The sequence below is a fragment of the Mesitornis unicolor genome, unplaced genomic scaffold (assembly GCF_000695765.1).
Source record: "Mesitornis unicolor isolate BGI_N332 unplaced genomic scaffold, ASM69576v1 scaffold7341, whole genome shotgun sequence".
Taxonomy (NCBI): Eukaryota; Metazoa; Chordata; class Aves; order Mesitornithiformes; family Mesitornithidae; genus Mesitornis; species Mesitornis unicolor.
The window spans coordinates 19,314-32,941 of record NW_010164418.1 but is presented as its reverse complement, the minus strand read 5'-3'; the positions used below and the strand labels follow the sequence as shown (position 1 = coordinate 32,941).

Genomic DNA, 13,628 nt, shown 5'->3' with positions numbered 1-13,628 from the left:
AGTAGATACCTTAATATACTCTTGGAGTAGCTACATTTGTTGTAAGCTACATTGCAATGTAACAAATTGGAATGCATAATTTAAACATTACATATATATATATTATTGTATGCATAAATGTTTTTGCCATTAGTTACATTTCTATCACTCTGACATAATATTAAACAGCTAATTCTGAGTATAATATATACTTTCTAGTATTCTTAGAATCTTTTTCTTTTTCTAAATATGTATTTCATGATTAGTATCACTTGGTCCCCACATGATCATGAAGGTTACTTAAAATAAGCGAGACAGTGTTGCACGTGTTGGTCATGCACTTTCAGCCCATGTGAACTTCTCAGTAGCTGGGAGCACCTGGTAAGAGTTCTTTACAAACAATTGTCAACTTGGTCAGACTTTTTGGTTGTTGGATATTAGGCTGCTTAAAGTGTAAAAACAAAGAAAACCACAAAGCCCAATCAAAACAAAACAAATAAACAAGCCCAAACCCCAAACTAGGCTAATATATTTTAAGCAGTATAGATGTGGGTGTGTAACTGATTAGTTTTTCTGTTTCCACAAATGATTTTTTCAGGATTGGCTTTTTTCTGTTCTGTGAAATTCAGTGTAATTGTAGGTTTGCAGTGTTGTGTAAATGTCAGATAATAAATACTTTCCTAAGAGATGACACCATTTATTCTTTTAATCTAAATCTGGTTTTTTTAAGACCTTTTAACTCCTGAGATTAAAAATAGGATTTAGTCCCCTTCTGTAGCTATTTACCAGTATAAAGCTTTTGCTCTGATAATAGATACAGCATATTACCATTCAATTTATTTAGATAATTTTCTTAATTTATCCCAGAGCTGGAGTGTATTACTCGGTGATACCAAGCTTTGAAGATTAATGCGGATATTTATTCTGTCAGAAGATCATGTGGTTAGATTTCACTTGTTTAAATTTAATATTCTCAAGGGACATGTATGTTATGCCCTTTTGCAAAGTAACTACTCCTTTTTAGATGCAGTACTGTGGCTGCTGCGATCTTGCACACGTAATAAAAAAACCACCTTGTTACTGAAATTTTACACTATCCTGTTTTCCAGTAGCTCCTAGGTTTGACTCTGCAGCGTTTGTATTAAAAAGCTTTTTCATTTCTTTCCTCAAGAAAGTTCAGATGGATGTTTTTGAGATTTTGGGGGCACTTTTACATGTCCTATTAAATATTCAGAATTCTCCTCTGATCTTGACGTATGCCTCTATGTCATTGCAGATGATCATTGAAAATAATTGCAAAAACCAGCGAATGAAGTAGAGAGGTCAGCTTTGTACAAACAGTGTTCAAAGCTCTTAGATTATGAAAGATCAGTATTAGTGGCTCTGTTGCATGGGTCAAAATCGTGTTACTAAAAAATAACTGTGGTGTCACTCCTGAGAAAGAAGGGAATTTTGCAGTTGAAGCACAAGGCTTTACAGTATGTGGGGTTTTTGTTTGGCAGTTCTTTTAAAGGTTGTTTTGAAGTTATTAAAAAATGGAGCACTTCTCCCAAAGCACTGAGTTACTTCTGCAAAGGCTTTCACAGTGTTTTACCAGGACAATATTGTACAAAGCAAGTTTGCTGATTAGAGTAGAGCAATGATGAGAGCTGCTACCACTCTTCCAGGTTTTCAAAACAACTAAATACAGGTGGTGATGATAGGGACTCTGGTCAGTACCACACGGGTCATACTGAAACCTACTACCACTGTCGACTTATTAGCTGTCACTGTCAGAGGTGAGTGGGTGGATCAAGTCAGAAGGCAAACAAAGATTTAAGAATTCAAGACTTTATACTTTTTTTTTTTCTGTCTTACCATCTGTCCAGGTAATTTCTTCCTTACAAAATTTAAGTTGTTCACTTTAATATCCAACTATAATCTGCTGTCCAAAGTCTTTTACTTTGGATTAAGAATTTTTTTATTTTTTCCTGGAGTCAACATAATAAGATGACTTTTAAATAAATAAATAGATCTTAATTTGTACCTGTTTCTTATAAGAGGTACTGAGAGCTGGTCAAGCAATAGAAAGTCATTATCCTCCTAGAGGGAGGAGAAACTAAAGATGTTCTCTGTGGTTAGTGGCCTAGTGCAGTTTGTTATTGATAATTTTAGAGGGATGGATGACAAATAATTCGAAGTCTGCCGTTAACGAAGTATTAAACTACTGAGGATTTTGAAGTGCCCATGTGACTAAAAGCTTTGTGAAGCACAACAGACAATATGTTGAAATGTGAAATTCAAATGCAAAGGTGGAACGCTAATTCATAAAAGAAATCTATTTTTCAAAATGGTAGCAACTTACTTATTTTCACAAAATGTCAAAAAATTACTGTGATTTGATTTTGAAAAGATTTAGGCATCTGTGACAGCAAAAGTTTGCATGCTATAGGAGCTGAACTGAAAGAATTTACATCTTTACAAGAGAAGTGTCTTCTGCCTGTGCAACATCAAACCTACTGGTTTTCAAGTTTCTTTTTTTCTTCAGCTTATGTCTATGTTCTTATGAACCATTAACCTGTAGTAGCTGATTGAAACAGTATTTCAGAAGCTTCAGGGAGGCAAATGGCACTCTTGATGCCTGGAAATATTAAAATTGCTAATTTAAAGCAGATGGAGGTCTAGAATAAGAGCTAAGTTCTGTTCAGGAGTGTCCCTTCTGCTACCGCCTTGTCAAAAATTCAGGTCTTTTTTACTTTTTTTTTTAAGCCTTCAGACAGAATTTCTGCAGTTGCCTCAGTGAACAGTCAATAAACTGGTTAAGAAAGAAACAGTGTTTTCAATAAAAGAAACTTGGACAATGAATGGTTTTTTTTGACCAACATCTTAAGTTACAGCAAAGCTTACTATTGAGGTTGGATGTGTTTCTTCTTTGAAATTTTACTAATAAAGTGCAAAAGAAATTTATGTTCTCTCACCAAATCTCACTTCTGGGGTGGTTTTTTTGTCAGAGGACTATTTTCTTATATAGCTAATATATTTGTTACAGGTAAGTTTTGCTTTGCAGAGTAATTTTTTTTTTTTTTATTTTTTCCCTGGTACAAGTTTGTAAAGAATGATCCTTGCCTACTTTCCTTCCTGAAGAATCTGAAAAACCAGATATAAGGGGTCTCAGTGCAGTCCATCCTTTTCTTCAGGCTATTCACGGTTTTTTTAGTAACCGATATTTCAGTGATGTGAACCAGATGCCCTGTTTCCTTTAGGTTCTGTACCAAAATGTCCTGATTGAGTAAATTAATTTTCTCCTTTATTATAAACTCATAGAGATGAAAAGAGAATGTAAAATGATTTCAAATATAAATGTGTGCCCAAAGAAGAAAGAACAAAGGTATTCTTTTTCTTGGACCTAGAGTCATCTGGGCTTTGGGCTGGTTACGGGCATTACTTAAAGAAACTACAAGCTATTTCCATTTATGGCCACTACATACCATTAAGAATACAGGAGAATAGCCTATATTTGCTGAATGTTGCTGAAAGGTGTTCTTGTACATTAACTATTAGACCATTTGTTTGGAACTACTCCGGATTCTTTAGTTGTAAGAATTGAAAAATCAGAGTAATTCCAATTGGAAGGGACCTCAGGAGGTCTGTAGTCCAACCTCCTGCTCAAAGCAGGATCATCCATGAGATTATACCAAGTTACTCTGTGCTTTATCCATTTGGGCCCTGAAAAACTTCCAAGGATGAAGACTCTGCAACCTCAACTTTCATTTTTTTAAAGATGACCAATGGTTGTTGACCTGAATGGATCTCAAAGCCTGTCTTGGAAACAGTATTTTCATCAATGATTTGGTATATCAAATAGATTCAGTGATCTAAACAGGTCTGAACTATCCTGGAATAGTGAAAGAAAAAATGAGGTAATTTTAAGGAGAAAACCTATAAGTTTAGGATTAGGTTTCTGTCTTCCAGTGTCTGCAGGAACACAGAACTTGGCTAGAAGTAGAAGGCTCTTTCCAGTTGGCTCTTTCCACATATTCTTGTCCCCTGAAAGAATATGTGCATGATCTGATGGGTTCTCCAGTTTTTTTTTTCTTTCCGACTATATACTGCCAATATGTCTGGTTCCGTAGAGAGTTGGGTTTTTTTTCCCCAGAAGTTATTCCAGGCTTAGCATATCATGCATCAGAGCAACCTGTGCTACCAACTTGTGGTCTAGGTTTGTATGAATAAGGCTCAGCCAGGAGCCTCTAGAATGCAGAAATGAAGGGAAGAATTTAGTCTTCTGACCTGTGTTTTCCTTTATTTTCTGAAGTAGTTGATGAACCAGATTTGTGTCCTGGGCAAATGACTCGGGCTTTTAAGCATACTAAGATTTGAATTTGACTACTCATGTAAAACATGAGGTTGATCCAACTCTTGCTGGGCATAATTGCACAGTAAATGCAGGTACTTAACTTTTATGGCACGAACTCACCTCTGGGAATGGAAGTACAACAAGAGAGTGATTAGAAATACTAAATGCTTTGCAGCATGATATCCTGTTATTATATTCACTAAAAAGAAATCATGTGGTGTATGACTCAGTCAAGAAGTATCGGTTACCGCCAAGAAAACAGATATCCAAGAAATGTATTTCTTCTTCCTGCTGTAAAGAGATGAGATGGCAGAAGTGATGCTCTTACAGGATTATGCCTGAGATAGGTAATCTTGATACGCAGTGTATGTTTTAGGCCCACAGTAACTGTAAGCAGTCATACATTGTTTAAACATTTAGCAGCAAAAGGGTCACTTTCTCTGAATCACAGAAAGATCTGCGTAGTACACTTAATACAGCTTCTCTGGTACTTAAGGAAAAATATAAGTATTACTTACAAGTGCATCTGAAAGTTCTTTTATTGTTGCAGGTTATTTTAGTATCTGCTAACAAGCTGACTCGATATATAGAACCATGCCAACTAACAGAAGATTTTGGAGGAACTCTCACCTACGATCACATGGATTGGTTGAATAAGAGGCTGGTTAGTTTGCAAGGTTTTTTTCAAAGTATTTCATTCTTGAGCCATGACTTTTTATTTATGTCAGAGCTGTTAAATGTGTAGAAATTGTCATGTATGTAGTAGTGCAGTACAAATGCATCAATAGTCTTATGATGGTAATTAACACTGGATTTGCTCAAGGGATGATAGAGGTAATGTGATCAATTTGTTGATCCAACAAGTTCCTTAAGGAAGCTGTCTTGCATACTCTCACTCTAGAAAAGCCTCAGTGTATGGTGTAGTTGCAACAAAGGCAAATTGGCTGCTGATAGGAGAAATCCAAAACAACGAGGAAATACTCGGACTCTGCAGATCCTGAGGTTTTCACTTAGGCCTTGGTTCCTATGGACTGAGAGCTAAGTTTCAAGCTGTTCTGCACCAAAACCTCTGTCAGTGCAGTTTCCCCAGTAGATGCAGGGATGCAGTAAATGTCTAGGAGCAAGTACCACTCCTAAGTCATTAATAGACACAAATTGTTTAGGCAGCTGTTAATGTGCATAGCACTCCAGAATGTTTTTAATCTGTTCTTCATTGATACTTGTTTTCCAGCTACTTAAATTGAATTTTCAAAGAAATATTTAATATTCAGTGAAACAATGTGTTCCTTTCCTGTGTAATCTGTTCTTAAAATGTGTATCTCCATCTAGAATCTCCAGGTGGGACAGGGAATACTCCACAGTGTGTCCCAGCTGCCTTCAAGCATGCCCTGCAGCCAATCTCACAACAATACTTCCCCCTCAAGAAATTTGAGGGCTTACACCATGTGTACCATGTTTCTTTTTTGCTTAATCTCAGCAATTTGTGTATTCAGACCCAAGGGAAGAGACACCATCATCTGCTATGCAGTTTTTTTTTCTACTGGTCTTTGCATTGCCTTTATGTGTGTGTGGATTAGGGCAAGGCAGCCTTTTTCTTCTCTGCCTGAAACTGAGTGTCTGGACACAGAGGAGGGAAGGCAAATCTAATATTTTCATTTTCCTTAATTTTTATCTGGTATATACAAATCTGGCTTCTACTTTTTGAGATTTTTAATTTTATTTTTCAATTTTATTAATTCCTGCATTCATAAAATTCGTAGAGACAGTACTTCCAGACTAGCTGGGAATTTTGATTTATATTTGGTTCAGACTACAATTGAAGATTTCTTTCTTCTGTGTTCTCTTGTCTTGTTTCACTTGTTTTTTATATTAATGAAGAACCTCTTCCTTTGCAACTCCTAAATTCTGAAACTGGGCAAGAGGGCAGAAGGGTTAAGGTACTAACCAGAAAACAGTTTACAACTGTTTGTGCTTTTAATTCTATGGATTTTTTTCTTTTTTTGGTAACAACTGAATTTAGCATGTATTTTATAAACCACTTTCTTATAAATTGTCTTTTAAGAGCTGTCCATCTCATCTCCTTTTTCCCTGAAAAACATGTAGTCCTACGTAGGTTAAGGAAGGTTCGTCTGCAGGATATTGATCAATAGTTTATTAACACCAGAATTTTCACCGATGCCTTCAATACTGCCACTTATATAATTAAGACTTCTTAAATTAAGACTCGTCTCTTATTTAGGTATTTGAAAAGTTCACTAAAGAATCAACATCCTTACTGGATGAGCTTGCTCTAATTAACAATGGAAGCGATAAAGGAACTCAACAAGAAAAAGAGAGGTCTGTGGTTTGCTTTTTTAAATCAATAATTTTGTATTATATAATTTCATTGCAAATACAAACAATATTGAAAATATGATACGCCTTAAGTATTTTGAAATTTGTGGAGAAATTCTGAGATCTCATAATGTACACTACAAAATTAATCAGTACGTGTATAGATGGATGCTCATATTGACTACATGCAGCTGTATGGTGCTGCTGTAATGCAAATCATTAATTATATGTGTGCTACTGTAAGTGATTATTATTAAGTTTATTATTATTAATAATATGTTTGTTACTTTATTCAAGATCAATAGATTTGAACTTCCTTCCATCAGTTGATCCTGAGACAGTACTGCAGACAGGTATAGTAAGTTGAAAAGCTATACTGTTGGTCAATAAAGTAAAATTATTCATTCTTAAGCTCCAAGTAAAAGCACAGAATGCACAGTAGTTGTTATCACAATGCAGCGAGCTTATAAATTAATATCACTTTTGTTTGGTTAAAAAGAAGTGATGTAAACAAATAAATGGTAGAGCTCCAAATGTGTATTTTTAAGAACAGTTTTTAGCAATCTTGATAACGTATTTACAGTGTTGCCATAATTAATGTGTTTAAATATGAAAATATATAGTTTCTAGATGATTTCAATATGCTGGCCTTGCAGAATGAATTCATCTCAGTAGCCACCAAATGGTTAGAATACAGGTAGCATTTTCCAACACAGTTCTGATAATTTGCACCGGCCTAGTTCTGAGTTGACTACAAAAGTAAAGTATACAGTCTTCTGACTCTTTGCTGCTTAGACTCTGCCTTTGACAATTTGAGGTTCTTTGAAATGGTTTTCTTTATGGTGGATTTCCTCTTGTCAACAAAGTATAATAGGCTGTTGATTTAGACTAGAAATTTGCTTTAAGATTTGTGCCTTTGTAAAATAAGAAGTAATGCTTAGTGTTAACGTGATCAGATTTTGAGTGCTCAGAAGCTGTATCTTACAGCCTCCTACAAACTGATGTGTGGATTGCATGTAATATTTGCCACAGAGAGCTGCTGTCACTAGATTTTAGTCTAATGGTGTATCCTTCTCTAATGGTAAGACTTTTGGACAAAACAACACTTCAGTTTTGGTAACCAGATGGCTCCCAAGAGCGTTAGTTTATATGCATTTTCCGTTTTCTTAATTATGGCATAATTAAATTTTTTTTGAGCTATGAAGTTTATTAACTTTCATTAAACCATGGGAGTTCCTAAGAGGCAACCTTTATTAGATTCACTGTATTGAAAGTTTGAGAAGAAAAAATTAAACTCTCCCCAATTAAACTTTCCTGTCTCTTAAGGGTAAATATGAACAAACTGAGGTTTTAGATAAAAGCTGTATCTTCCATAGTTACAAGTACTCTTGCTTTCACAAGGTTCAAATCCACATACGTAGTTTTTAGAATTTGATAAGGATCTAGTTTAAAAAATGTTTCTACCTTGAAAATATTAATCCTTTACTGCTGAAACAATACAATAAAAGTTCAAAATTATCCCAGTAGAACTATGACTTGTAAAAGCCTTTAAAACTGTTTGCCCTGCAGCTGGGCAGTGCTCTGCATGAAATGATCTCATTAAATGTGCCCTATGCATGAAAGATCATTAGCTGCAAAAACGTACCACCAGGTGGTCTAAAAGCAGGCATGCTTACTAATAATTTCTGTGCTTGTTTTTTTGAATCTAAATTAACCACATGTTTATATGTATTCTTACAGGTCATGAATTACTATCTGAGTTACAACAGCGTCGATTCAATGGTTCAGATGGAGGGGTATCCTGGTCTCCAATGGATGATGAACTACTTGCTCAGCCACAGGTCATGAAGCTATTGGACTCGCTCAGAGAACAATATACCCGCTACCAGGAAGTTTGCAGACAACGTAGCAAGCGCACGCAACTAGAGGAGATTCAACAGAAGGTAATGCAGGTAAGCTTGGAGTTGCTCTTGAATACTGTGAGGCGGAGGTATAAGCTAAAGTCCCAACTGTGTTTCCTGCAAAACTAAGAGGTGAGAACTTCATGCCTCCTTTCATTCCTCAAACTGCAATGTGCTAGTTTCACTTGATGGTCTACACTGTGGCTACCACAGTGACTTTCTAAAGGCTATTCTGGTATGTGGAGGTGGCCTATTGTCGTCATGCTGAGGAACCTCCTTGTTGTCCCTTTGTTGTGTACTGTGGCAGCATACTGCTACATTGTCAGAGGGTCAAATACCTGACCTGTTAGCAAAGAGAACATTCACAGATGAGACGTGTTTGACTGTAATTTTGCTTGAGAGTTGGAAACCTTCCCCTGCCCATGTTGTTTTAAGTTCCTGTTACTGAAGATAAACCATTACTTAGTCCTTTACTTGTAAAATGCTTGGTGTTTTAACAAAGTTAGTGATTAAACTCCCTCTATATCAAGGCTACATTGACCAGAATTAATATAAATCTTCCTAATCAATCATGTGTTAAAGGTCATAATGAATTGGTTTGGTCCTTTGGAAACAGGCATGTAATTAGCACTTTCAACATTTTCTCAGCACAGTCTTAGTAGAGAAAATCAAGGAAATTGAATTAATTTATTCTTCTTGTGTTAATTACTTGAAATTAGATTTATATGTTTTTAAGCTTCTGTATCGTTTGAATATGCATAAAATGGAATAGATACTGCTTTTAACCTTTCAACATTGACGTTTCTAATGCATGAAGAGTGTAAATCAAGTAGTTGCACTTCACAGAATTCCAGGTATGGGTAAAGATAAAAACTAATCAATCTCGTTATTTCTAGCAATGAAAATATAAATCTACTGAGGAAATAACCTTCCCTTATATAGTCATTTAGATTATTGTAAAAATATAAAAAGTAAATGTCATCTTTTGATATTTTGAGCTGGAAATAAAAATATGTAAGAGACTAAAATAGTACTATATAATACTTATTAGCAGAGCTGTGGGCATAATCAGGTAAGATTTTTTTTTTTTCCTGTGTGAAAGTTCTTGTGGTTGAACAAGATGTGCTGATTGAAATAGTTTGGCAAACTGATACTGTTAATGCATTTAAATCGATTTGTTTACTGGGGCATCAGCCTCAATTTACAATATTTGTATTGTATCCTGTATGGTATGTACAAATACAAATATCTGTAATAGTTATTCTTTTGCTCTGTCTGTACTACAGATGTTGCATAGTAAGTGAACTGAGTCTCACTACACAGGAAGAATGTGTTTCGCTGTTTTACTGAGCTAATCAGTTTTTTAAAGTGCCTTTAAAAGCTCTCTTAGTGGCATACAAATGTATGGGAAAAATCTTGCTAAATGTGGAAATTGATTTAATTTCCTTTAATTCCAAAATTAGGCTAACGGAGAAAAGAAAGAAGATAATGATGGTCTGGAGGAAACAGATAGAGGCCAAATGCCATGGATTATTTTTTTTATTCCCAAAACAAACAGAAGTTACAGTACAACAGGGTTGCAGTATTTTCAGTTGGAATGGGTGTGGGGGGTTTTGTGTATTTTTTTCCCTTTCAGTGTTTTGATTTCCTGCTAGCTTTCATTACAATTACATTCCTATTTCATTCTTTGTATAGGTCCTTATGTTGCTAACTACTCCTGGCTTGCTTTTGTGTTTCTGCTTCCTCTTCACTATTTGCTGCTTCTGCTTACTGTGAACTGCTTAGTTCTAACTTCTGTCTCAAAACCCTCTTACTAATAACCACCTCTATTCCCTTGTGTCTTCATTATCCTCCCTTCTCTTTTTAACCACCACTCTTTCTTCATCTTCAACTCCATAGTTTTGTTTCCCTTTCCTTTGTCTTTTGTTCTGCAGTGTAAAGAAGGTAATGATTTCTAGATGTTTTCTGATGAGCAGTTCTACTAAACAGACTGCTGATGAGCAGCTCTGTGTGTTGTGATAAATTCTAACTTTGTCCCTCCTTAGGCAGAAGTGTTAGTTACTATTTTTTTTCTAATCATAATTCACAAAAAAATAATGCTGAGCCTTGCAGTAGTCTAATCACTAATCATTTAAAATACATTCTTTCTGTAGGTCCCCTAGTGACTCTTCTCTCCTCAGATCCAAGTATCTGTAATACCAGAATGGCCATGTGCTAAGCTAAGCAGTTTCAGAGTCAATGCAGTAGTTGCTGGAAACTTATAATGGGGCGGTGGTCTTGGACAGAGAGGGCACTGCTAAGCAGTTATCTTACTGTTTCAGACTCACGAGAACTGTCATTTTCCATGTGTGTTTTCCAGGCCACATTGAGGTTACAGGGGGACATCTGGATGCCTTCACTTCTAGGTCCATTCTGTATTTAACCAGCAACAGCTGTATAGAGGTGCTGAGCAAAACAGGAAATTTCTCTTTAAACAAAAAGAACCTATAACTGTAGAGTCTTAATTTGCCCTAGAAATTTTAAAAGCAAGAAAAATCCAGGATGGTTTTGAAGCAAAGAATATATACTCTGGAACAGTGCTTCTTATGCGGGGGGATGGAGGGGGAAGAGAAGTGGGGGTACAAAGACACAGACATGATGACTAAGGAGTATAGTGAATGACCTTCCGTATTGGTGATGGTCATTCTTGATTACTGTTGCAATGTAGCCTACCAGCATTAGGAAAATGGTCTGATTAATCCCTTTTTCATTTGTCTTCACAGTTATGGTGTTACATTGTGTATTGTATTATATTTCCTGAAAAACTGTCTGTAGCTGTTCTGTCGTCTTTGTTTAAACAGAAGTCACAATAAAGAGAGGAAGTTGGCTTCCTATGCTTTTCCATTAAGGTTCAGAATGTGAGGGTATTCCTGCATTTCCTTACTTCAGGGCTCCAGTAGTAGGTGACTTTTGCATTAGATTTCATCAAGGTGGTCTCTGTTTTCTAGATATTTTTAAAATTATCATAAAATTTTGCCATAGATATCATCTGGTAATTCAGATGTGCATAAAGAAACAAAAAATTGAGATACTCTGCTTTGCTTTGAATAATATTAACATAAAATGAGAGTGTTTCAGAATAGCAATAATAGTAGTAACAACAGTAATAAAAGAAGTGAAATAATGTAGACCAGAACCACATAAAGATTTCTGCAAAGACAGGTTCCATGAGATATGGCCATTAAGGCTTTTTGAGAAGCTTCTGTTATTTCAGTAGAGCAAGTTGGAAGACATAAAATACTAAGTTATGTAAATTTTATTTTGGAAAAGTGCATATAATGTACTTGAGTGTTAATATATTCAGCAAAATAAGGAGAAAACTCTCAGGTGTGAGGGTGAATACAGCTATGCATTGTAATTCTCTTAGGCAAAAAAGATTTCTTGTTTGAACTTGAGAGTTCCATTATCAAGAAAATTGTGTTTTAAACTTTTATTGACAGAGAGATGAAATTACAAGTGTGCGTGTGACAGATCTTCTGCTAGCAGACTAAGGTTAATGAAAAGTAATTTCTACTTAAAGCTTTTGAAGTGTGAATGAATTCAACAAGACTTTTACAGATCCTAAAATGATTTTTTTTTTCTTTTCATAAATGTATCCTTCCTTTGAAATATTTCTGCCTATGTTACAACATTCTTTTTATACCAGTTTTCATGTAATTGATTTGCTATTTTGTTTTCGTTATCTTTATCTTATTGACAGGTAGTCAATTGGCTTGAAGGACCTGGATCAGAACAGCTAAGAACCCAGTGGGGAATAGGTGATTCAATCAGAGCTTCACAAGCTTTGCAACAGAAACATGAAGAGATTGAGAGTCAGCACAGTGTGAGACTTCCCATACCCTTTTCCAGTAGCAAAACGGTTCTATGTAAATGTAGTTATGAGCAATGTATCTTGGTTATGAGTATCTAGGAATTTTGCATAGTGCATGATTTTATGGGTTACAGAGTAAAGCATGTACATGTAATGAACATACTACTTATTTTGTTTTCCAGTGTAGAAAATTATTGATCTCTATTATTTTCTTTGTTTTTATGTTACAGTTCTTAAATTTTCATGTTGAGTAGGAGGAGTAAATTTCCTTTTTCCTCCCTGCCAAAATTGCTGAGAAGTTCTGTACTTCTCAGATGAATAAGTTAATATTTTTGTCTTGATTAAGCTACACTTACCAGTAGCTGAATCTGGCTTAACACTTTCATTGATCAAGACTTAAGATATAGTTTGTGTTCATAACGAAATCTTGGAGACTGTTTGGTAACTATACTGACTTGATGCCTTTGCTTCTAATTCTGAAGACTTCCTAAGTTTCAGTAGAATTTTGTCTTTCTGTCAGATGCTTAACTGTAATTTGGATATGAATACTCAGTGTTCCCACAGGGAGTATTGCGCACAGTGCTTTTCCTCTTTTCTGACTTTCCTTGATGTAGATGTTGGCAATTCTGTCCACTTTTCCTAAGTTCCCTTTACAGTCATAGCGAAGAAAATAGTCACTGGGTTATAGTTTTTCTGACGTAATTTAGAAAAAAGGCTCAACTTGAACCTTTAGTCTGAGTAACATTGTGCTCTAGATTACATTGGTTCTATTGACTACATCTCTACTGTGTACAGTTGCCTTCCTCAGAGGCAGCAGTGTGTGTTGTAGGTGTCTGTGTTTGGTCAAGTGAATCCCATCTCCTCTGAATTCTCATTACTTTAAACTCTGTGTTCTACTCAGAAAACCATTACTTTCTGCTGCAGTTAAAATCCCAATTGGAAAGAAACAAATTAAAAATCCCCTGCCTACTTTATTGACAAAAATAATTCTGAGTATCTTTCAGTCATATTAGCACTTCAAACTGAAAAGATAGAATAGGATTTAATATACTTTGTTCTCACTTGGATACCTATAACAGAGAACTATGCTTTTGCCAAGGCTAAATACAGTTTTTGAAATCGTTGAAATCCCACTGAAGTTTGCACGCTGGCCTACAGCTTGTGCATTGCTAAAGCACTGACAAGATAGAGCGCTTCTTGGTTCTCAGGTGCTGTCAGGACTTTGTAG

The 13,628-nt window shown here is 35.5% G+C and overlaps 1 protein-coding gene across 1 annotated transcript in view; it reads left to right on the top strand.

Moving 5' to 3' along the window:
- The window catches only part of SESTD1 (SEC14 and spectrin domains 1), a 45,532-nt gene that overhangs the window by 18,167 nt on the left and 13,737 nt on the right, over window positions 1–13,628 (top strand). The window contains exons 5-9 of the mRNA XM_010194315.1: window positions 4,866–4,979; window positions 6,555–6,652; window positions 6,947–7,002; window positions 8,390–8,601; window positions 12,290–12,412. Coding sequence (XP_010192617.1) covers window positions 4,866–4,979; window positions 6,555–6,652; window positions 6,947–7,002; window positions 8,390–8,601; window positions 12,290–12,412 — 603 coding nt within the window. The remainder of the gene's footprint in view (window positions 1–4,865; window positions 4,980–6,554; window positions 6,653–6,946; window positions 7,003–8,389; window positions 8,602–12,289; window positions 12,413–13,628) is intronic.